At 28.2% G+C, this 27,870-nt stretch overlaps 2 protein-coding genes across 4 annotated transcripts; both read left to right on the top strand.

Moving 5' to 3' along the window:
• The first annotated feature begins 112 nt into the window (after positions 1–112).
• On the top strand, positions 113–27,248 carry LOC123275145 (WW domain-binding protein 4-like). 3 transcript variants are annotated; one of them, XM_044743077.1, is made up of 8 exons: positions 13,399–13,412; positions 21,164–21,166; positions 24,348–24,555; positions 25,822–25,923; positions 25,988–26,056; positions 26,190–26,442; positions 26,593–26,908; positions 27,008–27,247. In XM_044743077.1, coding segments are annotated over exons 2-8 (1,167 nt in total). In that variant the 5' UTR covers positions 13,399–13,412; position 21,164; the 3' UTR covers positions 27,225–27,247. The 3 variants fall into 3 exon arrangements, with proteins under 3 accessions (XP_044599011.1, XP_044599012.1, XP_044599010.1); XM_044743076.1 differs by lacking the exons at positions 13,399–13,412; positions 21,164–21,166 and adding an exon at positions 113–242; XM_044743075.1 differs by lacking the exons at positions 13,399–13,412; positions 21,164–21,166 and adding an exon at positions 23,238–23,281 and having other exon boundaries at positions 27,008–27,248.
• LOC123275147 (calmodulin-lysine N-methyltransferase) lies at positions 10,856–12,760 on the top strand. The gene is made up of 2 exons (XM_044743078.1): positions 10,856–11,932; positions 12,325–12,760. The coding sequence occupies exons 1-2, from the start codon at positions 11,300–11,302 to the stop codon at positions 12,685–12,687; spliced, it is 996 nt and encodes a 331-aa protein (XP_044599013.1). The 5' UTR covers positions 10,856–11,299; the 3' UTR covers positions 12,688–12,760.
• Positions 27,249–27,870: the final 622 nt, after the last annotated feature.

Genomic DNA, 27,870 nt, shown 5'->3' with positions numbered 1-27,870 from the left:
AGAGATAAATTTTTATAAAACTTGGATATTTATTTATATAATTTATTATTATATATTTTTAAAGTGAGTGAGAAAAATTTTTTAATTCTAAATATTAGTATTTAAAGTAAAATATTAGTATTTTACACAAATAATTATAATTTGTATAAATTTATATCTTTGAGGTTAAGAGTGTTGTTTACTAAAATTGTAAACCAAAGACAATTTTAAAATAAAAATCATCGATTTTTCTTCAAAAAAATGTAAGTAATTAAATTAAAATTGAGTTAGCCGACATCTAAAAATTTTAATAATTTTTTTTATTAAACAAGGATGAGAAAAAAAAATTTCATTTGTAAAAAACTTGAGTGCAATTTTTAAAAAATATTTTTTTGTTCCAATTTAATAAATAAAAAAAAATTAAAAATTTTAAAACGTCGGCTAACTTTAGTGTCATAGTAATTAAATATGATATTTTTTAAAATTAAAAAAAAAATACTTCTGCTCTAAATTAAAATGAAAATTAGCTTGTAAATAATGCACTGTATGTCACATTATTTTGGTGTAGATATAAGTAAATAACTCGAGTTAATGTATTCTTATTTACGACCCGCGTGTGGTTTAATTTTTTTAAATTTAGGGATTTTGTTTCTATTCTTGCGACATTTTAAAAGTGTATTTACACTTTTTAATGTTTTTTGAACAATTAAAGAGTCGAAATAAATCGCGTGCCTAAAGGTAAAAGGGCTTATAAAAATTTATGCGCCCTTTTACCTTTGCAAAGGTAAAAGGGCGTATAACTTTTTTTTTGCCAATCGAGTAGTAGACACATTCTACGCTTAAAATTGAAAAAAAAAATTACAAAGGTAAAAGGGCGTATGTCTTTAATTATACGCCTTTTTACTTTTAAGAATTCGAAATTTTGGTGATCTAAAGGTGAAATGGTGCATAATTTTTTTTTCGGCCAGTTTACAAAAAAACATATTCGTAGTTTAAAAATGTGAAAAAAAACTTTCTGTGGTAGTAGCGGCGTAAAATCTCAACTTTACAATTTTTTAAAGTTAAAAAAGAAAATATATTCAAAAAACAATAAAGTACGCGTGACTTAATTATTTACGTAGTATTTACTTTAAATTAATTACTTAATTTTTACGTAATTTGTTTTTGATTAATTTATTTTCTATTTTTTTATATCTTCACTTGGTATATGAGGCTGTTATTTTATTTATTTATTCAATTTTTATGTCAAGACAAACTAGCCGAATGACAATAATATACATAATTTTTATAATAAAGTACACGTATAACAATATTAAATATATAAGACTAACATCATCATATTTTAAGGAAGTTAATAATTTTGAATGATTTAATAACATAGTTGCAAAATTTAATAGTACTGTACTATTTATAAGAATGAGAACAACAATAGAATCAATGAGCAATATTTGAAAGCTAATTTTTTCAATGGTAACATATTAGATACTTTAGTAATTTAGAATGTAAATTTTTGATTTTAGTATAACTTGTCTTGTGAAACTATTATTCAACATTTGGAATCAAAATTACAATTTTTTTTATTCGCCTTTTTACCTTTAGGGGGCGTCCATAAATTACGTGAGGCATTTTTGAGAATTTTTGAACCCCCCCTCCCCCCTTGATGAGATTTCGTAAGATTTTCCTCAACTCCCTCCCCCCTCCCCTAATCTCACGCGAGATTATTCAAAATTTATGTTTTGGCTGTAAACGGGTTGGATTATTGAGAAAAAAAGTGCCATTCGGCTACACCCGACATGGATAGGTAGATTTCTTGTTTGAATATTGAAAAAAACACGTTATTAAAAGGCCGTAATGTCCTAAAATTCATTTTTTTATTATATTTTTGCAAATAACGATATGAGACTGACTACAGCAAATAGATATTTAAAGACATCTACCTAAAAAATAGGATTTTTTACATATAAAAGTCATTTGATGATAAAAACTAAAATTTAATTTATTATTGATTTTTTTTGAATTTTCTCAACTTCGAAATAAATTGGAAAAAGTATTAAAAGTCGACGAACAATAGTTTAAATTGAAGATAATTAAACATATTATGACAAAATTGTATTAAAATTACGACATGAGACCGGCTACCACCGATAGATTTCTAAAGAAATCTATACCTAAAAAATTAGTGAATCCTATCGATCAATAATCAAATTAAACAATCGAGCGCTACTTTGCTGCTTTGCAGGGTTCAGACGAATACGACAAACACTATTGTGTCAAATTTGGCCATATTTTATTATAGAAATACTTTTTCACGCAATTTTACACTGTTTTCTGCTAGAGAAAAAATTACGTGATATTTGTTGATCCCCCCCCCCTTCCCCCTAAGTGAGATTTGGTAAGATTTAGCATGATCCACTCCCCCCCTAGAACACCTCACGTAATTAATGGACGCCCCCTTAAGTAGTACTTTTCTTAAAGCTGAAAGGGTGTATGTCTTGAGATATACGCCCTTTCAGCTTTAGGATACTAAATTTTTTTTTTCACAAATTTTTACGTTTCAGAGAATTTCAAACCGAATGGCAAAAAAAAAATTTTTTATACGCCCTTTCAGCACAAATCCCTATTAACCCTTAGCTATAAGCCCTTTTACCTTTAAGCACACGAAATAACAGCATTGCATTATTGCTTTTATCTATATATATATATATATATATATATATATATAAAAGAAAGTCGTGTTAGTTACACTGATAGAAGGATTTGTTTATAGTTAAAAATATTTGTTAATATTTAACAAATCATTTATTAGAGACCACTTTTTAGTCCTTAACAAATATTTCTTAGTATTTAAAAAGATTTATTAATATTTAATAAATGAATATCTGATTTATTAAATACAAACAAATCATTTTAAATACTAAGAAATATTTGTTTGATACTAAAAAATGGTCTCTAATAAATGATTTGTTAACTATTAACAAATATTTTTTTAATACAAATAAATCCTTCTATCAGTGTAGACTATTTATAACTCAAGAACGGCTGAAGCTATCGGGATGGGACTGCTACCATTCAACATAGAATTTTTCGTAGATGGTTATATTCTACTTATTTATTGAATTTTATCAACCCTTTCTCATTTTTCTTACGATTTACTTTTATATACATTTTTTCCCGCTGATAAAAACAAAAGACTCTCATTTTTCATTCATTTGTTTTTAATACGATTTTCTTTTGTTTTTATTAGATAACCTTTATAATATTTGATTGATTTAACGTCATTTAAAAAAAGTTTAAGAAAGAAGCTAATTATGTCTGGTGAACTAAGTGTAGGAATTTTATATTTATATGCTGATTGTGTGTTTGGTTCTATGAAATCAAATAGTTAGATTTCTATGAAATCTACTAAAAATGTTGTTTATAAACTAGAAGTTTTTGAAACATGAAATTTAGACCATGTCTATTGAGTTTCAATAACATTTACTTAAAATTTTCTTACAACAAACGTCTCTTTAGCAGCGGGAAAAAAGTCATTGTAAAGTTTCCAAAACTTAACATTACATGTAGTAATTTAGTCAACGGACTAACAATTTTCCATACATGTTATTTTTACTGATTAAATAACTTATAAATTGTTCTTATTGCGGGATTAAGGGAATGTAACAGATTAAAATGAATGCATTTTCCAAACACTAAGTATGTGAAAAATAAATTTGGCTACTTATTTAAATAGAATTCATAAAAAACATGTTAAATTTATTTTCTATAAAAAATTAATGTCACTGAAAAAATTTAAAATAACAGAAAAATTGTTCGCAATTGAAGCTAAACAGATTTCAACTTCACTTATAAGACTTGCAATAACTTGAAGTCTAGATCTAAAAATGCAATTCTATAAAGCGCTCAGCGAAGCGAGCGGGTAACAGCTAATATTTATATAAAAAAAAACTAGTATCAGCTGAATGAAAATTGGATTAAGTTAATTGCATTTTCAAGATCATAAACCATGAGTTTATTTATGAAAATTAAGTTAGCCGACACTCAAAAATTTTTGATTTTTTTTATTAATAAAAATAAGAACTAGAAAACTATGTTTAAAAAATTCCACGTATAATTTTTTAAATTTTCTACATGTGAAAATTTTTGTTTTAATTTTTTTAAAATTATTTTTCAACAAAATAAATTATGAAAATTTTTAAATATCGGCTAATTTCATTTTCATCGTTTATTTCGGTACTCACAAAAAGAGTAAGAATTTTTCAATAATCAATGAAAATATTAAATACTATCCAATATTTTTCATTCATAAGTTCCGCTTTTGTTTTTATTAATTCAATAACTCTGATGTAATTTAACAATGTCCTATTTTTATTTATAAAACTAAAACTCAGTAATAGATTTTAAAATTTATTTTCAACCCGTCACTCAACGAACCCTCAGATTTCTTATAAATTTATCAAAAAAAAATGTCAACTTGGAGCTTGACGATCTACGAGAGCTCTTTGACCTCGCATGTCTAATAAATTAAACCTTTTTTTTACGATCAATTTAAAAAAAACTGATTTTTAATCCACGAAGACGATTTATCGAGATTAACAAATGATTGAATCTTAAATCCAATCAGTCAAAAGTTAAATTTAGTTTTAAAAAAGTTATACTCTGCAATAATCTCTTGAATCATTTATTCAATTAATCTCAGAATTTAATAAGTTCCAAATTATATCTTTAATTTTTTACTGTCACAATTTTTTTTTCACGGTCACTGACTTTGAAAACTATATTAATAAGTAATAGCTGCAAAAATAAACATTTTTTTGCATTTAAATAAATCAATTATTCAATTTTAGTGTATTTAAATATCAGAATAATTTTTGAATATTCATTATTTGCGATCGCTCTAAAAATAACACTTCTAATCTATCACAAGCGTGACATACACTTTTAATAAAATCTAAAATATTGGAAAAGTATATTTTAATATTTTTTATCAGGCTGCAAAAAATTGAATATCAATATTATTTTTAAATAGTCGCCAGCTTTTCTTTCCAAACCAGTTCAATCGGGATTTTACGTAATAAAAACTTTCTTTCTCGTAAAATTTTAATAAAAAATTGAAACTGCAATGTAAAAAGCGAGTCATGTAAATCAAATAGTCGCAATGTGAGCTTATGTCGCATTTATACGAGCCCTAGTGCGAATTTCATGTAACGCGACCCTCAAAGAAAACATTGTAAATTCTGGAATGTCGTATTGACCTTTACAAGTACCCTTACGTTTTTTTTTTTATATTTAATAAATGAATATAAGATTTATCAAATACAAACAAATAATTTTAAATACTATAAAATATTTATTTAATACTAAAAGTGGTCTCTAATAAATGATTTATTAATTATTAAAAAATATTATTTAATACAAATAAATCCTTCTATCAGTGTGAAATATTAATAAAATAAAGAATGTGAAAAAAAATTTATAAAACAGCTAAAATAGCACGATAATGCGCAAGAGCCTCTAGTGGGATAAATGTTCACAATATATATAGATATACAGTCTTCTGATGGTTTATGTTTTAATTTATTAATTGTGCATAAATGACACTGAATTACTTAGCCATTCGCATTGGGTGACCTACAATTCTCCCAAAGAATTAAAAAAAAAAAAAAATTCAACTCAATTAATGCATTTTTTCGCAAGTTACAGTGTTTTCAGAGTTTCATACATGACGGACAGGAAAGTTTTTGGACTTATTTTCATGTTTCTTTTCATTTCTATTTTACTAAATTAATTTTTGAAAAGAGTCAAATTAATCTCCATTAAATTATCTTGACAATAGTATGCAAAATATCTTGATTCCGTGAACTAACAAGACTATAATAATAAAAATAGTTGCCGAAATATTTCGCATCATGAGTCGTGCAAAAAATAAAAAACTACCAAAAAGATTTAAATTATTTATTATCTAATTCATTATAAAAATTATTAAATCCTTACCTGACAGATGTGGTGATAAACCATATAGTCAAGTTTGAGCAGAGAGTAGGGATTTAAATTTTCATGGCAAGTACTGAAACATAAAAAAAGTATTTTTTAATTTACTAGGAAATAATTTTCCTGTTGAATAAATAACAAATCATACTCATTATGTTCCGTCATTCATCATAAATATTAAATTTGATTAATAATAACCACGTAGCTTATTATACAAACAGGTTTTATATAAATTGAATACACTGAGAGAAAAGTGCATAGTTAACTGAATTATAACATCACAATTATGAAAATATAGTTTTCTGAACTTTTTTTTTGTAGTTACTTAAACTATGCATTAGTTTAAGTAACTATTGATAAATAGTTATATCGACTATATTTTAATAAATATGTTTTTGTTATCGCGTTAAACAAAAAGTTATTAGGTGACTGAAAGGTTTTTACGGACGACGTCTCAGATAGCTAAACTGGAAGAGCCCTTAGTGCGTAACCAAAAGATCCGAGTTCGATTCCCGGTCCAAGCTATCTGAATTATTTTTTCTGTTTTCTGAGTTAAACTTAATCAAGATGGCTATTAAGCTGATATTTAACTGAAAATAGTTTAAGTAACTATCTACTGAGGTTCAATATAATAAATAATGTTAGGTACAAGAACTGCAATTAAATAGTGGTGATACTATTTAACTAGATTTTCCTAGTTCAGTTGACCATATTTTTCTCTCAGTGTAGCTGCGTGCTTATAATAAATTCAATAAATAATATTGATATTTATTTATCATGTCATCAAAACAACAATTAAAAATCCTGATTAAGTAAAAAGTTTTTAATTGAAAGAAGCTAATTATAAATTAAAAATTACAAATTAGCGTAAGTAGTTAGGAAGGCAAAACTTAATTGGACTATAAAAGAAGAAATGTAAAATAAAATCTGGTATAAAAAGAAAAAATCTTACTAATTCAATAAAAATGACCAGTTACACTCGCCGTTAAACTTACTGAAGGATTTGAGTTGTTAAACTAGTGTTTTATTGGGAAAATCTTGGCTCTTAAGACATATTTATTGTTCACGAGCAAGTAGCTCCTGATTCTTAATAAACGTTTCTGAGATGCTTGGCGCCTCTCCTCTATATATCCACGATAATATCATTGGCAAATCGGGAAGCTCTTACATCTTACTCTTACTCTTGCGTTTAACATTTTATTATATGTACTGTATTCAGTGTAATCTGATGTAATGTAATATGTGGAGAGAAGAGGCGTTATTAAATATTACTCCCGAGACAGCTATTACACTTGCTAAGTGCCAAAGCACTTTTTTTATTGGCTTTGTCATCTTTATAGCATTTTATATTTTTTAAAATAAACGCCTGTAGGCATAATAGTCACATCCAGATGAAATATGTTGACAATACGTGAAAAAGTACCGGAATTGCGTTTGGCAGGCTTCATGTGCTTGCTTGTTAGTATAGACGCAATGCGTCGACCCCACTTCTATTTCATTCTATGCCAGGAAACTCCGCAATGGAATAAGACAAATAAGATTAAAGGAATATTACGTGCCAGAGCAGTCGGAGATTTTTTTTCCAATACCGATTAAATTAATAGGCAACGAAAAAATTTTTTCATATAACCTTCATTGAAAATGCGAGTTTCAATGACTGTTGAACCAACCGAAACTAAACAATTTCAAACCAATGCGACTGTGCCGGGCAGGAATCAATTATTTCTTCCCGGCGGACAGAAAATGACGATTTTCTGTCCGCGAGGTGAAGTTGCAGCTTTATTTTCAATCCTATCAATTGTTTGTTTATTTTATACCTTTATAATTGTCATTCTAACCGTTAACTGTACTGACATATTATAATTCTGTTATTAAGCATAAATAAGAATGACAAAAGAAAACTATTCAATTTACGAATAATGTTCGATAAAAAATAAACTATTACTTTCTATTTTATTATAAGTTTTATAATAAAATGGTATTTTCGCTATTCGTCTGAAACTATCTAGTTCTGGTTGGCTCCAGACATTGAAACTAGCATTTTTAATGCAACTTATATGAAAAATATAATGTGTGACGCGGGATGAAACACGATTTCAGACCGAGTGATGCCAGCCCTCGCTTCGCTCGGGCAGGCTACTTCACTCTGGTCTGAAATCGTTTTGTTTCATCCCTAGTCACACAATATACTATTTTTTCACAATTAAAGAAGTTTGAAATTTTTTTTTAATTCTCTCCGAATTAAATTATTAGATTATTTTTTTTTTTGTCATAGATTTATTCAATTATGCCAAAGCTCAGGCCTGATGGCAAATTATACAATATACATACATGTTTAATATAAATATACAGGATATGACAATTTTATAAATTTATGATGTATTACACGGAAAAAAGTAAACTGTAATAAATAATTGTCGATTTATAATAAGTAATGATCAACTGCTAAAAATTACCATTTCAAACAGTAAAAATCTAAATGCTATAATTTATTATTTTTATGAAAGAAAATATAATTTCAAACAGTAATATTCGTTATATGAAAGTCTAAAATGTTAAAGTATAATAATTAAGAATTTTGACTTTGATATTTATCATTTCGTATCTAAAAAATGATCGCATGATATGTAAAAAGTATAAAATACAATTACTAAATTTTTATACAAGCAACGTCAATATTTACAAAGTAAAATGGTAAATTTTAAACGCAACGCTAAAAATCAAACTATAATTATTAATTTGTTTGGATTGGTAAAATATATATTTTAAGAGTAGAATTTTTACTGTTTCAAATGTTAAATTTTCTGAGTGTAATACCTTCCCCTTCTCATAGTATAAACTATATAATTGAAACCGCAATTTTTACTGTTTAAAACTGTAATTTTTTAAGATGAGCGAGTCGTTATTTACTATAGTGACAGTTACTAATCACTTATTTTCGATATTAAATTATAAATTGTGGCTTTATAGTGCCATCCCGATGTCCGCTGTAATGTTTGAAACTATAAAAATTAACCGCAATCCGAGTGAATTTTACACAGTAAAAAATTTTGCGTCATTGCGTCAAAAAATTTTGTGTTAAAAATTTTTATGTTAAATATTTAACACTTTTTTGTGTTGATTTAACAGAATACATGTTAAATTTACACATAAAAGTATTAAATATTTAACACAAAAATATTTAACATTAAGTTTTTTGACGCAATGACGTAAAATTTTTTACTATGTACAGTTTACTTTTTTCCGTGCAATTAAAGAAGATTGAAGTTTTTTTTTTCTCCGAATTAAATTGTTACTTTTTATTGTTTTTAAAAGCGAAGTTTATAGAAATAGATTATCGACGTCTATAATTCACTTGAGAAACCAGTTCGACAAATATATCTGTTTATTAAACTGTCAGATGTCTTTTTCACATGACAGTCCATTTAAACCCGTATACATCGATTATACATGAATTATTTATATGAGAAAATAATATTTCATTTTATCCTGACAAGTGTGAATAAAAAAATTATTGTTTTCTTATACATGGCAATATTTTACAGAGTGACATTTATAATGTACTCTAATGGATTTTATAAACATGAGAAAATCTGTCCCTCGCTAGATTTCACGCCGTACCTGTCGTTATTATAACTGTAAGTATGCTTATATATGTCCACTGAGCACTGAGCATGGATATATATGTCTCGTGATGCGGATAGGCGAGCAAACTAAATGTTGGATTAGCAATGCAAGTATTGTTATAGTAGTTCTACGCGAAATGTAGTTTTGAATTTTTTTTTGGACCTCTTGCTCGTCACTTTACAATTCAAACTTTTTTTATGTTTAAACTATTAATTTCAGGCTTTAAAAAATTTTATTCACGACATAAAATTACTTATGTATACTCCCAATTTTATTTTATGTATCGTAGTTTTCCAAGAAAATTTAAATTCAAAGCTTATGCATGATATCGTGAATAATATTCACAGAAAAAAATGGGTTATAAAAATCTTAGTCATTATAAAAGAAAGAAATACAAAGTTTAATATTTTATTTGAGGAAATTATTGTTTTATAACTTTTATTATTGTTGAGATACTTTCCGATCCAAATAAAGAATGAATCCATGTATTTGTTCTTTTTAAAGTTTACTTAGTATATAATCGAATTATTATTTTCTTTTCATTTTTATTTATTCAAAATGATAAATAAATAAATGGAAATGATGATAAGTAGACAAGTTTTATAACAGAAAATGATAAAGACTTTTAAAAACACAACAAGAAAATGTTTATTGAGTAATAAAGCCTGGTCACTTAATCATTCTCATGTTCAATGAACAGGACATGGATCACCATTAATCGTCAGTTCTTCTGTCATATGACAGACGAAAAAAGCCCGAGAAAAAGTTCTTCAATTTCCTGGGTGTCAACTCAGGAACCTTTTTCACCATTCTTCCTACTAAATGCATCTTTTGTCAATCCATTAATCGATTAATACACTTCAAATCGAAAATCAATACAATACTCGGCTATCAAGCTTCTGGAGGAGAAAAAATATGATATCATAAATCATACCCTCATTTTTCTGTTATTATGATGACTATAAACAAAATCGAATGAACGTTAGAGTAATAAAAAAATTACCGAAACAATAACAAGGAAAGTTTATTTATAAAATGAGAAACATAATATTTGTTATTACGAGGGTTGACGACACAGGTTGATCTGTACATTTAAAAAGCAAATAAATGAAACTGACAGATGACATAAATATATATATATAGATGTAGATATAAGTACCAATACCAGTAATATATGTATGCACCTACAACACGAAGAGGTGGTAGAGGTTTTAGCGCAATCGCAGAAGCATCTTAACACCGGTGTATCCGCGTGGCGCGAGTTAGAAGTTACATTAGCTTAGTGCTTTTAGTCTTTCATATATCTCAGTACACTTCCTACATACGCTGTCCATTCATTCTCATTTTGTGGCTGTTATCATACATGTTTCGCTCGTGACCACAACATGGATAAATACAATAAAATTAAATCCCGTGTAAACAGCTAAGCAGTTTAAGCTGAGCTTCATGCAAAACTAAAGCTCACTAACAATATTATTAAAATCCAAGTTGTCTTCTGACGTTAATATTTTTGTTGTTGTTGTGTATAATTTGATAAAATGTGGAAACTAAATCCTATTGTGCGACCACAACATGGGTTTCTTCAATCGATATTAACAAAAGAAGTGCAAGCAAACAAGTGACTAGTTTTAAACCGAAAATACGAAGTATGAGGACTAGTAAATAAATTTTATCAGGAAAAAAATAGAACAAAACAAATGTAATTATGGCATCGAAAAAACTAGGGTTGAAAAAAACGGAAGACACTGATGAAATAAAAAAGACAACGATGGCGCAAAGAAGGTGGAGATTATTAGCGCGAGCATTAACTCACTCGTCAGAGCAATTAAATCCAGCTGAAGAAGAAATCTCAGTCCGTCGTTTCACCTCATTCGGATTGGTTAATCCAACGTTATTAGAAAATGCACCAGTAGATCCAGAGTCATCCTGGTATGAGTACAGTTGTGTAATTGAAAACGAACTGTTCATTGCTCAAGTACGACGAATCAACAAGACCTTCACAGCAAATGAGCTTATTGGTTTTAATAACACCGGTAACGTGTGTGTATGGCCGTCTGAAGAGTGTTTGGCTTATTATTTATTGAACAATCAAAATATTTGCCGGGATAAAATTGTATTAGAGTTGGGAGGTGGTATGAGTTGTCTTGCGGGTGTGTTTGTTGCCAAATATTGTGGACCCGCTGGTGTAACACTTACTGACGGCAACGTCACTAGTGTAGACAACGTAAGGTGTATAGTTGCCAGAAACAACATGGAAGACTTTGTAAAATGCGGTGTGGTGCAGTGGGCCAGGGCAGCTGCTTTACTTAGACAATCTGCCAACGGCAATCGAGTTCAGGTACATCCATACATCCATCCATAAATATATATGAATTGTTTTCCTCTGCATTGTAATTTTGTTGGCACTAAACTATCAGGATTTAACAATTTACCACAGTTTTATTTTATTTTTTTACTTCAACAACGAACAAACAAATAAATAAATAAATGAGGAGGAGGGTTTATGCATATTGCATATATTCTAATAAATTTAAAATAATTGCCGTGGACTTGGGTTATTTCGACATCATTGCGACATAATTTCTAACATAATGCTAACTAACATGATTGATATTATAAAAACAGAAGCCAACTGGATTACAGAAGCCTAGAGTGTAATCTTTAAAGCTCTAATGTCAATAAGACCTTTAAATCTAAATCTTTCTTGTGTTTTTGGTTGTTATTTTTTAGACAACATGGTGTTTGGAAAGTGGCGACGATTCACGTAGAACAGAGGGCCTTTACGATGTGATACTCAGCGCAGATTGTTTATTTTTCGATGACGTGCGACTTGATCTTATTGAAACAATTTACGGTTGGCTTGCAGACGATGGAATTGCACTGATGATGGCACCTAAGCGCGGTACGACATTCCAGAAATTCGCTGAAGCGGCAGTCAAACGCGGATTCTTAGCTAGACAGATGGAATTGTACGATAGTCAAGTATGGTCAAGACATCTTGAGCTATTACAGCATAATCATGAATACTCAGCCGATCTTCATTATCCTATTTTGCTCGAGCTTACTAAACAAAGAAATCCATCCGCAAGTTGAGAATTTTTTTGGCGACTATTTGTTACACAGAAAGAAAAATTTCTTGACTGGAGAACAAAATTCTTGGCTCAAGAAAATTTTCGGGTGCCTGAAGGAAGACCGAAGTTGTTTTGTCCGAAGTAAAAATTTTTCTTGAAATTATATTCTTGGTAGAAGTAATTTTTTCTTAATTCAAATTATCATAAATACTTGATGCAACAAATTTTTATATTTGATCAAGATTTTTAGATACTTTAGGGAAGCAGCGCCACTTATTTTAGCTGAGAAAAAAATTTTCTCACCTTGAGAAAATTTTTCTCTTGAATATTTGATACCCATTTTATATTATTTTTGCGTGAAATTATGCATATTGAATGAAAAAAAAAAATTCAATATTATTTGATTTTCCCATTTGACAAGTTAATCAATAAAAATATTAATGAAAATTTACTTTTATCTTTATATTTAATTTTTTGGAGCAAGAGAGAAATTTTCTCAAGACAAGAAAATTTACTTCTATCAAGAACTAAATTTTTTGGAGCAAGAAGCTGAATTTTCTCAAAACAACAAGATTTTCTTGGCTTAAATAAATTTTCTTGGATCAAGATACGTATTTCTTAAAGCAAGAGAATTAATTTTGTTGGAATAAGTGAAATTTCTTGTCGAAAAAAATTTTTTTTTCGCTCAAGAAAATAATTAGGAAGAAAAATATTTTCTTGGCTCAAGTGAACCTTTTTTTTTTAAAAGTTTTTTATATATTTGATTGTTATCGATTTAATTGATGGAGAAATTAAAAAAAATCATGATCTCTATTAACGTTAGATAAAAATTAGTTGAATAAAATATCCAAGTGGTTATTTTTTGGCAATATATCAACTTTACGTCTTCATTAATTTACTTTCGTTTAATCTTGCCAAATTTTATGATAAAACATATCTTAATCCTCCTTTTTGTAATTCACGGTGAATAATTATTCAAGCTCTTTTCTTTTGTTTAAAAATTAATGCAAAAGTGTGATTAAAAGGAATGAACATATATATATATATATATATATATTAAAATATAGCGAATGACTTTTATCACAAGGTTTTATCTTATCTTTAAAGTTTTGAAAACTATTTTCAAAGCCAAGCTGAAGTAAATGTGTTCTGTATATAAAATGTATGACTGTGATATTATAATTATGCTTTAAAATAAAAAATTATTTTATTTCTGAATAAATAATTATTCAAGTTTAAAATTTATAAACTTTTTTCGAAGTAAATGTAAATATTTATATCTGATTCAAAAAATGAAGTTGAACTTTTGAAATTCAGATAAAAATAAAAATATTTGAGCGGATAAGAATTGATACGCTAAGAGAATAAAGTTAAAGATTTATTTTAAATGTTAAATAACTTGAAATCGAGCGTACTATTGAGAATTTAGTGCAATATATTGTGAGTTTTAGTTTAGTTATGGAGGATTTAGTAAATCGATATTACCTCAACTTATTTTTTCTTACTAAAAATATTTTATCTGATTGATAATAAATTATTAAAGTTACTGCACTTAAATATTGGATGATTTTAATGTAAATGGTTGTTTGTAACGTGAAAAGATAAAAGATTGTAATTTATTCAGGAAAGTAACCAAGTATTTTATGTAGGGGATGTGGGTTTAACTCATGTTCTAATGACGATGAAACTAAGTAACAAGAGAAGCCTAATAATTAAGACCCTAGCTTGTATGCTTTCATTGCGTATCGTGTATACTTTGTATAGCTCCCACGAAGGACCAATCTAGTTAATACTAGTCAATTACTCTAATTATTTATTATGTTAATTAATTCAGATATATTTGTCATTGTTATTTATTGAGATGTATAAATTTTACTGTTGTAAATAATTAATGCATCGTTGAATATAATAAATTATTTTAAATTTATCTTTTTTTCATTAACTCTAATGTCATTGCTATTTTAAAGGTCTTGCTCTACATTAGAAAATTTATTTTCCTCAATTATTAATCTTCTAATTAACTTAAAGATTTAATTTTTTACTAGCAACCTTGCAGTCACTATGTGACTGCTGTGACTTGTGAACTGTAAATAAATAAAATTTTGCTTTATTAAATAATAACTTTTGTTAAATTGCACTGTACTTTCTTAAATATAGACGTTTTTAAATATATAAGCTCATCCCGATGTTACAATCATCAAGAGCTTTCATTTGAGTACCCACATGCATTTTTGATATACTTTTCATATATACATATATATAATACAGATAAATATATGAAAAATTGATGTGGGTACTTAAATAAAAGGTCTTGATGAGTGTAACATCGAGATGAGCTCATATCTTTAAAAATGTCAATAGTTCACGAGATACAAGGTCATTTCTTAATTATGTTAAATTGTACTGTACTTTCTTAAATATTGGCATTTTAAAGATATAAGCTCATTCCAATGTTACACTTATCAAGAGCTTTCATTTGAGTACCCACATGCATTTTGATATATTTTTCATATATGCATATATATATAAATATATAAAATATATGAAAAAATGATGTGGGTACTCAAATGAAAGGTCTTGATGAGTGTAACATCGAGATGAGCTCATATCTTTAAAAATGTCAATAGTTCACGAGATACAAGGTCATTTCTTAATTATGTTAAATTGTACTGTACTTTCTTAAATATTGGCATTTTAAAGATATAAGCTCATTCCAATGTTACACTTATCAAGAGCTTTCATTTGAGTACCCACATGCATTTTGATATATTTTTCATATATTCATATATATATAAATATATAAAATATATGAAAAAATGATGTGGGTACTCAAATGAAAGGTCTTGATGAGTGTAACATCGAGATGAGCTCATATCTTTAAAAATCTCAATAGTTCACGAGATACAAGGTCATTTCTTAATTATGTATCTAGTGATAGAGCATTTTACAACGATACCAAATTTAACCATAAAAATCCATTTTATCATATAAATACACTGTCCACAAAATTTTGCTTATTCTCTTAATAATATAGATGAAAATTTAATTTTCTTTTTTTTTTACGCTGAGAGTAAAATTAAGTAACAAGATTTAAAAAATAATAATAGTATAATTACCGTCGAAGGTACATGCATAAATAAAACCGTCGACACCTGCATCGGTTCGCGCTCCTGGATAATCATTAATCAATTCACCTCAAGTGTAATAGCCTCAGCTCGTCTAAATGTACTCGATAGAAAATTATAAATTTTGTTTACAATTTAAACTCAGTGTCCTGGTTTTAGTTAAACACTTTATAAATTACACTTTAAAATCAATTAATTTTAATGGCTCGCCGTTTACGTCAATCTTATTATATTACTAACTATATTCTTGCCCTTACAGCAATCAGTTTAACGATCATTTTTCACGAAAAAAAATCCTCCTTTTTGCTTTTAAATTAAATTAAGAAAAATCTTTCTTTTTTTGGAGGATAACGAAAATAATCAACGGTACATTTAATAGATGAATTTTATGTATGAGAAAGGAAGAAAAAAATTTTTCTCCAACGACTAAATTTAAAAGCCTTTCCTAAAACAGTCTACACTTGAAGACACGACTGGCAATGGCAATGTGGTGGAAAGCTTTTGTGACTTGAATTACACAAGCAAAAGTATACACTATGGTATATATAATCTCTCCAGCATCTTCAGCGCGGCTACTGTTTATACCAAAAAAATAACCGGGTCGAAAATTCAAATTTCATTAAGATTGAAGATTTTCATTGAAGTGTTTGGTCTAAAAGTCAGCTCGTAAAGTCTCTGTGTTTAACAATTCACTGCCAAAAAGCGTCTCAGCTGTTTTTACGTAAACAAATGTAAAACTTCTTTTTTATAGTCCATTTAATGTTGATTTACTAAATTAAAAAAAAAAAAAAAAAAAAAAACAACACATGAAATAAAACAAAGGTTTAATTTATTGAAGATGTTTGCTATAAATTAAAGAGAAATCAACGAGCTACTCTATGGCAGAGTATGAGCATGTACCATTTGGATGCGCACGTACATATGTTTTGTGTATATTTGTGTTTCAGTATGTTGTGACTGCTTAGTGAACTGTCCGGTTTCGCAAATGAATACTGTGTGATGTAGGGCCAACTGAGTTTATTTCTGTAACTCGTATTTCCTGTCGTATATCAATCGTTGGGACGCGTGCATTAGTTTTAATTAGTTTCTGACCCACTGCGACACGCAAACGATTCATATGCGAAATTCTAATTTTACATTGACATTGAATATGCCTAATGATAATGTAATTAATGAAATCCTCGAGAGTATACTGTTATTACGTATATTTATGCATAAAAACATAAAAACGCTAGCATTGATGTCGTAACCAAGAATATTTTTTTATTATTATGATAGAAACATTTATTGTTTGTTCATATTGAAGTTAAATTAAATTATTTGAAATATAGTAGAACTTTTTGTTGAACAAACCCGGGGCTAAGGAAGTATGCATATTAGGGAAAAGGAAAACATGATATCTCTTGCAAACGCTCGGGGCAAATCAAAATATTATTGGTGAACAAAAAAATTTTTTTTATGAATATGTTTAACTACAGTGCTACTTCGTTTTACTCTGTTCAATAATTTATGATAAATCTAACGAAAAATCAACAAAAAAATATAAACTCAGTTATTCAGTTAATTTATTACTAGCAACCTTGCAGTCACTATGTGACTGCCGTGAGTTGTGAACTATAAATTAATAAAATTTTGCTTTATTAAATAATGGCTTTTGTTGAATTGCACTCTAGTTTCTTAACTATTGACGTTTTTAAAGATATAAGCTCATTCCGATGTTACACTCATCAAGACCTTTCATTTAAGTACCCACATGTATTTTTGACATATTTTTCATAAATACATATATATATGTAATATATATTTTGAAGATATAAGCTCATCCCGATGTTACACTCATCAAGAGCTTTCATTTGAGTACCCACATGGATTTTTATATATTTTTCATGTATACATATATATAATATATATAAATATATAAATATATGAAAAAATAATGTGGGTACTTAAATGAAAGGTCTCGATGAGTGTAACATCGGGGTGAACTTATATCTTTAAAAATGTCAATAGTTCTCAAGATACAAGGTCATTTCTTAATTATTGATATTTTTTTTAAGATATAAGCTCATCTCGAGATATTACTCTCATCAAGAGCTTTTATTTGAGTACCCACATGGATTTTTATATATTTTTCATATATATATATATATATATGAGAAATTGATGTGGGTATTCAAATGAAAGGTCTTGATGAGTGTAACATCAGGATGAGCTTATATCTTTAAAAATGTCAATAGTTCACAAGATACAAGGTGATTTCTTAATTATGTATCTAGAAATAGAGCATTTTCGAATGGAGTCTAAATAATCATAATAAATTGACCATCAGTGAAAATGATATGAAACCTTGAAAAGGCAGAAATTCAAGTCAAGACCTTTGCAATGACACTAAATTTTAACTAAAAAAACCGATTTTATCATGTGACTATCCTGGACACAAAATTTTTCTCATTCTCTTAATAATATAGATTTGATACACATGTGTAACAAATATTAAAAAAATATAAAACCCAAAAGCTTAGTAGAAGAAACTATGTCTTGTTTATATTGGCAACTAAAAAGCTTTCTTACAGTTCTAAAGATATATTTGACAGTTCTTGATTCAAGAATCGTTTGTTCTTTTTAGAAGAAAATATTTGACGTGAAAAAGCTGCTTGTGTTCTAAAACTAATTTCAAAACATGTTTCTTGATAAAATTCATTTGTCTTTTTATTTCTACCCAACTCTTTTATTTTATTAATTTATAATCAAAAATTTTTCACTTTAAGCTTTTATTACTATTGAGTATTAAATAATAAATTAATATATTTTTCAACAGTTTGAAAATAAACTAATTAGTTAAAAGAGCACCACTCAAACTTTTACTGAACTTTGCCGAAAAAGCTCTCATCTAGGCTTTAAAAAATTCAGAAGATCCTTGACATCTCAAGCCTTTCAGTTTTAATATTTACTTCTCTTTAATATTTAACAGCATGATTAAATAAATAGCTGTGTATAATTTTGTACTGTAGAAATAATTATAATTCTCTGTGAAACATCCTACACTAAACTAACAAGAACGAAACTTGTGTAATTGTATAAAGAAAACTAATTTCATCAAATTCGGACTCAATTCGAAAACAATTAAGTTGATTATCGAAAGACAGACGACTTTCATATCTATATACGATCATGCAGCAAGATCAATTGAAATTGGAATAGCAACAGGACGTTGGAGAGCGGAAATGAAGAGGTAGATGAAATAATAAAAGGAGTGCCAGTGAATGATCTCCAATAATAACAACAACAATATTAGCAGGAGTCACTTTCTCACGAGTTGGGATCGTATAATATACTTACTATTAATAAAGGTTTTGGATAGAAAATAAAAATAAAAAGAAACAAATTATTACAAGAGTCATTTACAATGGAATTAAAAAAAAATTAAATGTAAATTAACTAGAGAACGTGTGGCACGTGCAAATGACTACGGTTTACAACGCTTGTATACACTCATATAAGATCTAGAGGAGAGTAAGAGCATTCTGTTGGGCGATAAATTCCAAATGTGAGATTCAATTAACTTTAACCAATACACTTGAGCTGTTTTACTACATTGTACGTGCGATTATTATAACTAGGCAGAAGATTTCTGAATTGCAAAGCTCATTGTGGGCTAGGAATGCGGGTATTTCGATAAATAGTTCGCTAAGTAATCATTTGCATTATATTTACACACAGAAAAAAAAATGTTCTGGAATCAAATGTATAATTTTGAAGGCTCTGTGTCTTTATTAATCCGTAATAATTTCTCGACACAAAAATTTCTCATGCAAAAAATTCTCACTCAAAAATTTCTCAAAGTATATTAACCGAATTTTTAATTTTTTAACGGGGTATAATCATGATTTTTGTGTGTGTTTATTCAACATCAGACCAACACATCGATACTGCCATTCTAATACGTCGTATCCCACAAAATTTGACAAATTAACTTTTTTTTTTGAAAAATGGAATCATAACAATATTATTGCAAGTCATATTAAAATTTTAAAAGTCAAATAGTTTAATAACTATTTTTAAATAAATATTTTCATCAAATAGTTTAATAACTATTTTTAAATAAATATTTTCATCTGTCGATTTCTATTTAATCAATGTTAAAAATGAATCGTTTTTGTGTGTTTATCTAAAAATAGGCCAAAACATAAGCTGTAAATATTTAAATAAATTTTTGTATAAGAAAATAATACCGAATAAATTTAGACAATGAGAAATAAAGCCTTTTAGAAAATATTGTATAAAGTATAATTGCTGAGAATTTTTGTTGCGAGAAATTTTTGCATGAGAAAAAAGAGACGTTCACCAATTTTGAAAAACTTAATCTTGATTTGAGTAGAAAAATTTTTGAACTAATAAATTTTTCTTGATTTAAAGAAATTTTACTTGATTCAAGAATTTTTCGTCTTGATTCAAGACAATTACCCTCTTAAAAATAATTTTCTTGGTTCAATAATTTTTCTCTCGAATCAAGTTAATTTTTTTAAGTCCACGTATTTGTTGTCTCGTTTGAAAATCTAGAAAATATTTTGAAGAGAGTAATAAAAATTTTCTACCTTGAAAATCTTATGAAAATTTTTAAAACTGAGAGGAAGCAATTATTCCTATGATTGACGTCATTTGATTTAAATGATGTGATAAAATTTAATTAGTAATGGCAAATGCTGCAATTAGATATTAATCCAGACAGAATTTGAGATTTAGTTTGAAGAGCCAGCTTATAAATAATTAGTTTACGAGAAATAGAATAGACTCATGATATGGTGGATAATAATTATTAAATAGACAGCAAACTGCTTCTATAAGTCTATTTAAATATGATTTAAAGTTGGATTGCGAGTACGAAATCGTTTGCATTATAAACGCAAATGTTCGCACTAAACCATTTCGTTCTAAAGTATACAAACAGACTGCAAGTTCACTGACAGTAATAAAATCCGATCGAATAATGTATAGTGCTTACTGCACACATGTCCAAAATATATAGAGTGTGTGCTATGCTACAACACCTAAATAGACATCTTGAGCGTTGTGCAAGGACGTGATAGATCGAATATTGATTGCCATGCAATTTTCGTAATTTTCAGCTCCAGTAGATTGATGAGCTACAAATTATATTCTCATACATGTAAATTTTATTACACCCCGGCAATTTGCGCAATTAATTTCGAATAAATAGAAGCTTTATTATTTTTTTTTATTGTCGTTAATTAACGCATGATAATACTTTTGTTTATTGTTTTGTAAATAAATCAATTCTTATTTTTATTCTAGTTTTATTGTATCACGTAATAATCTGTGTATAGAAATACAAAAGCTGGTGAGTCTATTCAGAATGTGAATGACGTGAATAATGACAATTATTAACTCCATTCATACCGACGAATAAATTATACTTATATTTAGCTTTTTTCATAGAGGAAAAATAGAATAAAAAAACTCTTAATTTGATAAATTGAAATTGAATTGTAAACGTGCTGAAAATCGTTGCAAATTACAGATATTCAAACATCGCGCTCTATTAATAATGTCACCTATTTATAGAAACACTACTATAAATACCCAGTAGATCAGGCTGCACCAAACCGTCTAGACCACTAACGATGCATCATCTTTGTGATCAATGACAGTATTTTTTTATTTCTTCTCTACAACTTTTCAGAATTACAAGTTCTTGTTTTATTTTTATTCAATCAAAAGTGGCAACTTTATTTGTTTTATTTTTTTTTTTTTTTTTTCAATTTAAAATAGAGTGAGAATCACTTCTATTGTAATTGTTTACTTTTTATATACACTATACGTAGTGGAAACCTGTTGCTGTCGGTTATCAGCTACTGGATAGCAGAGATTGCTTTCATCCGTAACCTTTTAAAAACTCACGAGCAACTTTTTTATTTATACATCATGCAATCTTCGGTGGATTTTTTTTTTCAAATGAAAATTTTTTTTGCTAAAATCTACAGCGGAAATAACAAATATAAAATGAAGTTGAATAAACTTGAGTTTCTTCATGTAATCCAATTTTTCTCCGTAAATTTTTTGGCTAGTAACAATAAATTTATTATTGACGGATTATTTTTTACTGCAATTCTGATTAAACTCTGGGAAATTTTTTTGTGGATGGTTAATAATGCAATGGAATTTTTTTATACACTTGCTGCAACTGTATTTAATAATTCAGAGTATAAAATAAAAATAAATTGAAAAAATTAGTAAGAATTAAAGTTTTTAACCAGTTTTAAAAATTAAAAAATAACTTTGATAAAGATTTGTACGTAAATTTTTCCATAAAAATTTATCATAAATTCCCGGGAGTCTTTGATTTCCAATACAAAATAAAAGTAACTATTTCATAATTAAATTCTTCTCCTAAATTTTTTTTCCCTTACAAAGATTGAAATTTATATCAAAAACTTTTTAAAACACTCCTCGATAACTCCTGTAACCTACTTTCAGATTAAAAATGAATAATTTAATTCAATTAACTGCATAAATACCAAGTTTTAAATCAAAAACAACTAATAATTATTTATAAACTGAAATAACGGTAGTCTTAATTCCAAAAATTGATATTAGAGCAAAGCATATTACGAAAATAACAAGCTTATGTAGCAGTTAACGGAGTCGACAAGCGACACAAGTAGATGGAAACTAGCTATAGCCAGGCGCACGATGTTCCGTGTTCTCTCGTCCTAATGATGTCTTTATGGTATATTACCATAATATCACAAAGCTTGTTTCATGAATTACTCAGCTAGACAAATAACAAAATTACATTGTGAAGAACAAATGAAAAATGGCAGATATAATAATGACAGATCCTAAAATACCCACATTTACATACGGTACACTAATCCCAGATTATATTACCTAAACATATGTAGCACATATCCTTTTTCCCTTGTGACAGGGAGTCGCTAAATAAAGCATTCAATTCTGGTTGTTGAAGTCAGTTCACAAAATCTAGTCAACAAAACAACAATAATAACCACGAAATATGAGCTTTGGAGCTGACTAAAAGTGTTTTTGCGGTTGAAGGATAATGATAAATGATATCTTTAAAAATAATATAAATACAAACAGAAATACTCTGTATTAATACAATAATGTCATATAACTACGTTTGCCTTGTCATATTATTATGACACTATTATGCTATTTTCTTCCTACTTAATGATGTAATTAACTCGTTGACATTAGTTGCAATGAATACCACATTATGAATAAATATATTATTAAATACATTGCGGTTACGTCATAAAGGATTTACTTGTATTAAACCTTATAATTACGTCGGCGTTGTATAATTTTCTTACTCACTGTCCTTTGAATTAATTATTTTATTTTCATCGTAAATTATACTTCTGAAAAAAAATAGAAAAGATATTTTTCTCGTTTCGAGATTGTACAATTGTATCTTTTAATGACACGCAATGACTCGAGAAGGTTAAGGTAATGTGGGCAATGTTATTAATATCTACCATCGGCATTTATTATCATCAGATACGTGCGGCAATTATTAATAATTAAAAGGCAAACTATTAAGACTGATGCAAAAAGGACACTTTTTTTTTTTATATATCATAATCAGAATCAGAAAATAAAAGTTTTTATCAACATCAACATGGTATGAGAGCTAAAAGTTTCCTAATGGAATTTCGTTATCGATACGGAAAGTTTAATTCAATTTGTTATAAATTAAAAACAGTAATTAAGTGGAATAAAATGTACCGCCGCTTGGAATAAAAGCTGCTTTGATCGTCGGTTGAAGCTTTTAAACATGTAAATTTAAATTTTTAGTTACTTTGACGTTACGCTTAATAAAAAAAAGTATTAACTATCATTGAAAATATTTTTCTTTAATTTAGCGGACTAATTACAAAAATACAGATGAAATTTAATTGAAAAACAAAAATTGCACATAAATATTTTTTTTGATGGTATAAAAAATATCGAAATTTATAAAATCGATTTGTTATTGAAAAATTTACATAACTGATAACAATTTTTCGTGAGCAGATGCACCAGCTGTTACAATTTAATAGTATCCGCATAAATCTCAGTATTTATGATTCTTAATTTAATACAATATTGCTTATAGGGAAGTCCACTAAGCTTACCTACATAATTTTCTCCCCCTGTTTTATTTTTGTGAGTAGAAGCAATAAAATTTACACCTGCAATACCTTAAGTGAAACTTTTTATACTATCGACACATGTTCATTTTATCTAACACTTGGACTATTTTTAAAATTGCAAACTACTTTTCATTGCATTGGTGTGATCTATCGATGCAGACCTCAAAGATGTAGTCCAACCGTAAACGTGTTAGGATTCTGATACACATCTATTTATATTATGGCACATAAATAGAGAAGAGTCAGAAATACACCACAAAGTGTCTTTCCGGTAACGACTCGAGGGATGTAAAAGCAAGCGTTTGAGAGCGGAAGTGCATGCAGTAATACACCCGTATAATACATTCAATTTCACCTACTCTACTTTTGTTTGTCCTCAGGGCGGACTATTGGCAATCTCAAGGTCGGAAATTCTGCGACTTCTGCAAGTGTTGGATCGCTGACAATAGAGCAAGCATTGACTTCCATGAAAATGGTAAAAAACACAAGGAAAATGTCAGCAAGAGAGTTAAAGACATATACAAGAACAGTACCAAGCAAGCCAAGATCCAGAAGAAATTTGAAAGCGATCTTGAAAATATGGAAAAGGTGAGTCAACTCAGTTTTTATTTTACTACTTTTTTTTGTAGATAACATCATAAAAAATTCATGAGAAATATGAACATACTTCTTGATAATAAATCAAATTTTCCTCTCAATTTTATCTAAAAAAAAAATTTTAATTTGGCTAATTACTATTAACTAGCAACCTTGCAGTCACTATGTGACTGCCGTGACTTGTGAATTATAAATAAATAAAATTTTGTTTTATTAAATAATGACTTTTGTTAAATTACACTGTAATTTTTTAACTATCAAAATTTTTAAAGATATAAGCTTATCCTGATGTTACACTCAAGAGCTTTCATTTGAGTACCCACATCAATTTTTAATATATTTATATATATTATATATATGTATATATGAAAAATATATCAAAATGCATGTGGATACTCAAATGAAAGCTCTTGATGAGTGTAACATCGGGATGAGCTTATATTTTTAAAATTATCAATAGTTCACAAAATACAAGATCGCTTCTTAATTACGTTAAATTGCACTAATTTTTTAACTATCAACGTTTTTAAAGATATAAGCTCATCCCGATGTTACAATCATCAAGAGCTTTCATTTGAGTACCCACATGTATTTTGATATATTTTTCATGTATACATATATAATATATATGTAAATATATGAAAAAATGATGTGGGTACTTGAATGAAAGATTTTGATGAGTGTAACATCGGGATGAGCTTATCTTTGAAAATCTCAATAGTTTACAAGACAAAAAGTCAAAATTTTTCCAAAGATACCAAATTTAACCATAAAAATCTATTTTATCATATAAATACACTGGCCACAAAATTTTGCTTATTCTCTTAATAATATAGATGATTGTAGTCCACGCAACAGTTCTGTTATTCAATTGATTTTAATGGTAAACAAGTAATTTATTTGAAGAATATTTCGTTAATGAAAGGTCTTTTTCATATTTGAACTCTGAATAATAAATAATGTATTTATGCCAAGCGTACAAAAAGTAGAGGATCTATTTGTGTTGTTTAACAACCATTTTTACCGAGAACAGTATTTGCTATAGAAATCCAAATAGTTACAATCTGAAAAGACCATTTGTATGGATACTCTGTAAACAGTCTCTCGGTTGTTAAATTTTATTTTTATTTTTACTGTCTTTTATCGTGAGAATATCATAAATATATTATGAATTTTTTCAGTCACACAATAATTATTATTACTAAATTTTCTGTATGTATTGTCGAAAATGATTTTCAATTTCACATAATTTTTCAGGCCGCTATGGCAGCTTACGTCAAAGACGTCGAAGGAAACACGGTTGACATAACAGCACAGGAAATAATGAAGAATAAGCGCAACAGAATTGACGAACCTGTCGTAAGTTGATCCAGAATATTTTGAATAATTTCATGAAAACACAAATAAAAATTGTGAATTTCAGGTAACGAGTCCTAATCAAGTCCCCGAAGTATTAGCAGTAACAAATCCAAGGCACAAATCAAGTAAAAATGTGAGCTTTTACTGGATCAAATGTTTACTTTCAATCATTTTATTTTTACTTAATAAAGAAATCTTTCAATTTAACTCTCTAACAATTAATCCAGTCTATTGATGAAAAAAAGTGAAAAGTAATTTAATTTCAGCTTCCAGCTGATGTTGATTTTTGTGATCCTACCACATTTCACCGGGCTCGTGTCCCTCAGCAGCCAAAAAACATGTCAAGTGGAAGTGGTAGCGGTGAGAATAAACCCCAGGGGAAAAATAAATCCAGCCGGGAAAAGCGGAAGGGAAAAAAAGGTCAAGAGGATAATGTTAAGAAAAAGAGTTTCCAGAAAATCTGGTATGAAGCACGCAGTCCCGAAGGATATACTTATTACTGGCACGTCGAAACGAATGGTAAATAAAAATAAATTAATCAATAAATAAAAATTACCTTCAGTCTCTTTATTCGCTTCTATAGTGAATAATAATTTTAAATAATCTTTCTTGTGCGTATCTGATTTAAATTCTAATTTATTTAATTTTATCTTCTTTCTTGATTTTTAGAAACGTCATGGGAGCCTCCGGAGGAAGGATTCATGACCATAGCCGAGCAAGAAGAAGAAGCGAGAGAACAGGCGATTCAGACAGAACTGTTACAACAAATTGACCAGGAGGAAGCGAAGGAAAAAGCTGAGGCGTTAGAAGAGCAACGCGCTAATGCTGAACGAGAAAAATATAAAGCTTTGAGGTTGCAGAAGGCTGGGGAAAGTACTGAGACTGGCGAGGTTAAAGAGGAGAAAGAAGAGATACCTTACAGAAGAGATTACAGTGTTCCGGATAGAATCGATCCCTACGGGCCGTGGACGACTGTTGAAATAAAGTAAATATATATTTACTAGCTATAATACTTGTTGTTCTAGCTTGTTATTTTGTTCCTGTGGTTATAAAAATGAAACATAAATTTTATTTATTTTTTTAGGCCTCCCAAAGTTGTTGACTTGCAATTACCTGCGAAAAAGGTTATACAAGTAGTAACGCCAGTAGTTAAGGAAACCCGGGCACCTCAAAGAACGTTTGAGGAAAAAAAAGTTACGAGAATCTCTACTGGGGACAGTGATGAAGAAATTGCTCCTACGACGTTTAAAAAAAGGAAATTTGGAAATAAAAATGTTCGGAAACGATTAGACGATGATTAATTATTTTTAATGTGTATAAAGTTTATCTAATTAATTAAAATATTTTTTAAATAAAATAAGTTCTGCCAGGAATTATTTAATTTAATAACTAAGTTTTTTTTTGTTTTCGTTGTAAAGAGAAATTTAATATGAAAATGATAATTGTATAATTAATATTTTTCAAGATAAAAAAAAATGCTGAAATTTATTGAAACATTGTTCGTTTTATGAGCAAAAGTACAATTATTGTACTAATATGAAACAAATAAATTAATCTGTTGAGTAAAGGAATATTTTGTCACACGAATTTTATTCCTGTGTGCGTCCCTCTCTGCGCCTAGAGTTGGCAACAGATCCACACTCGGTGTGTCTCTAAAATTTTACTATTTTTGTATTAATTTATTAAGTTATTTACTATATATCATTTATTGTTATTCATATTTGATAATTTATATATTGCAATTATTAGTTCTTAAGTATTAATTTGATATTTATTTCAGAAAAGTGTATTGGACTATTTAAAATTTATTATTTCATTGTTTATGTATTAATACCAAGGTCCAACGATGGGTATCGGGACAGGTAACGAGAAAAATACCAAAGTACCCTGATAGCCACAGTTTCAGACCAACCAAGTTGGTGTCAGATAGTTGCCACCAACTTAGCG

This window comes from Cotesia glomerata, linkage group LG1 (assembly GCF_020080835.1).
Source record: "Cotesia glomerata isolate CgM1 linkage group LG1, MPM_Cglom_v2.3, whole genome shotgun sequence".
Classification (NCBI taxonomy): Eukaryota; Metazoa; Arthropoda; class Insecta; order Hymenoptera; family Braconidae; genus Cotesia; species Cotesia glomerata.
This window is presented reverse-complemented; position numbering and strand designations above follow the sequence as displayed.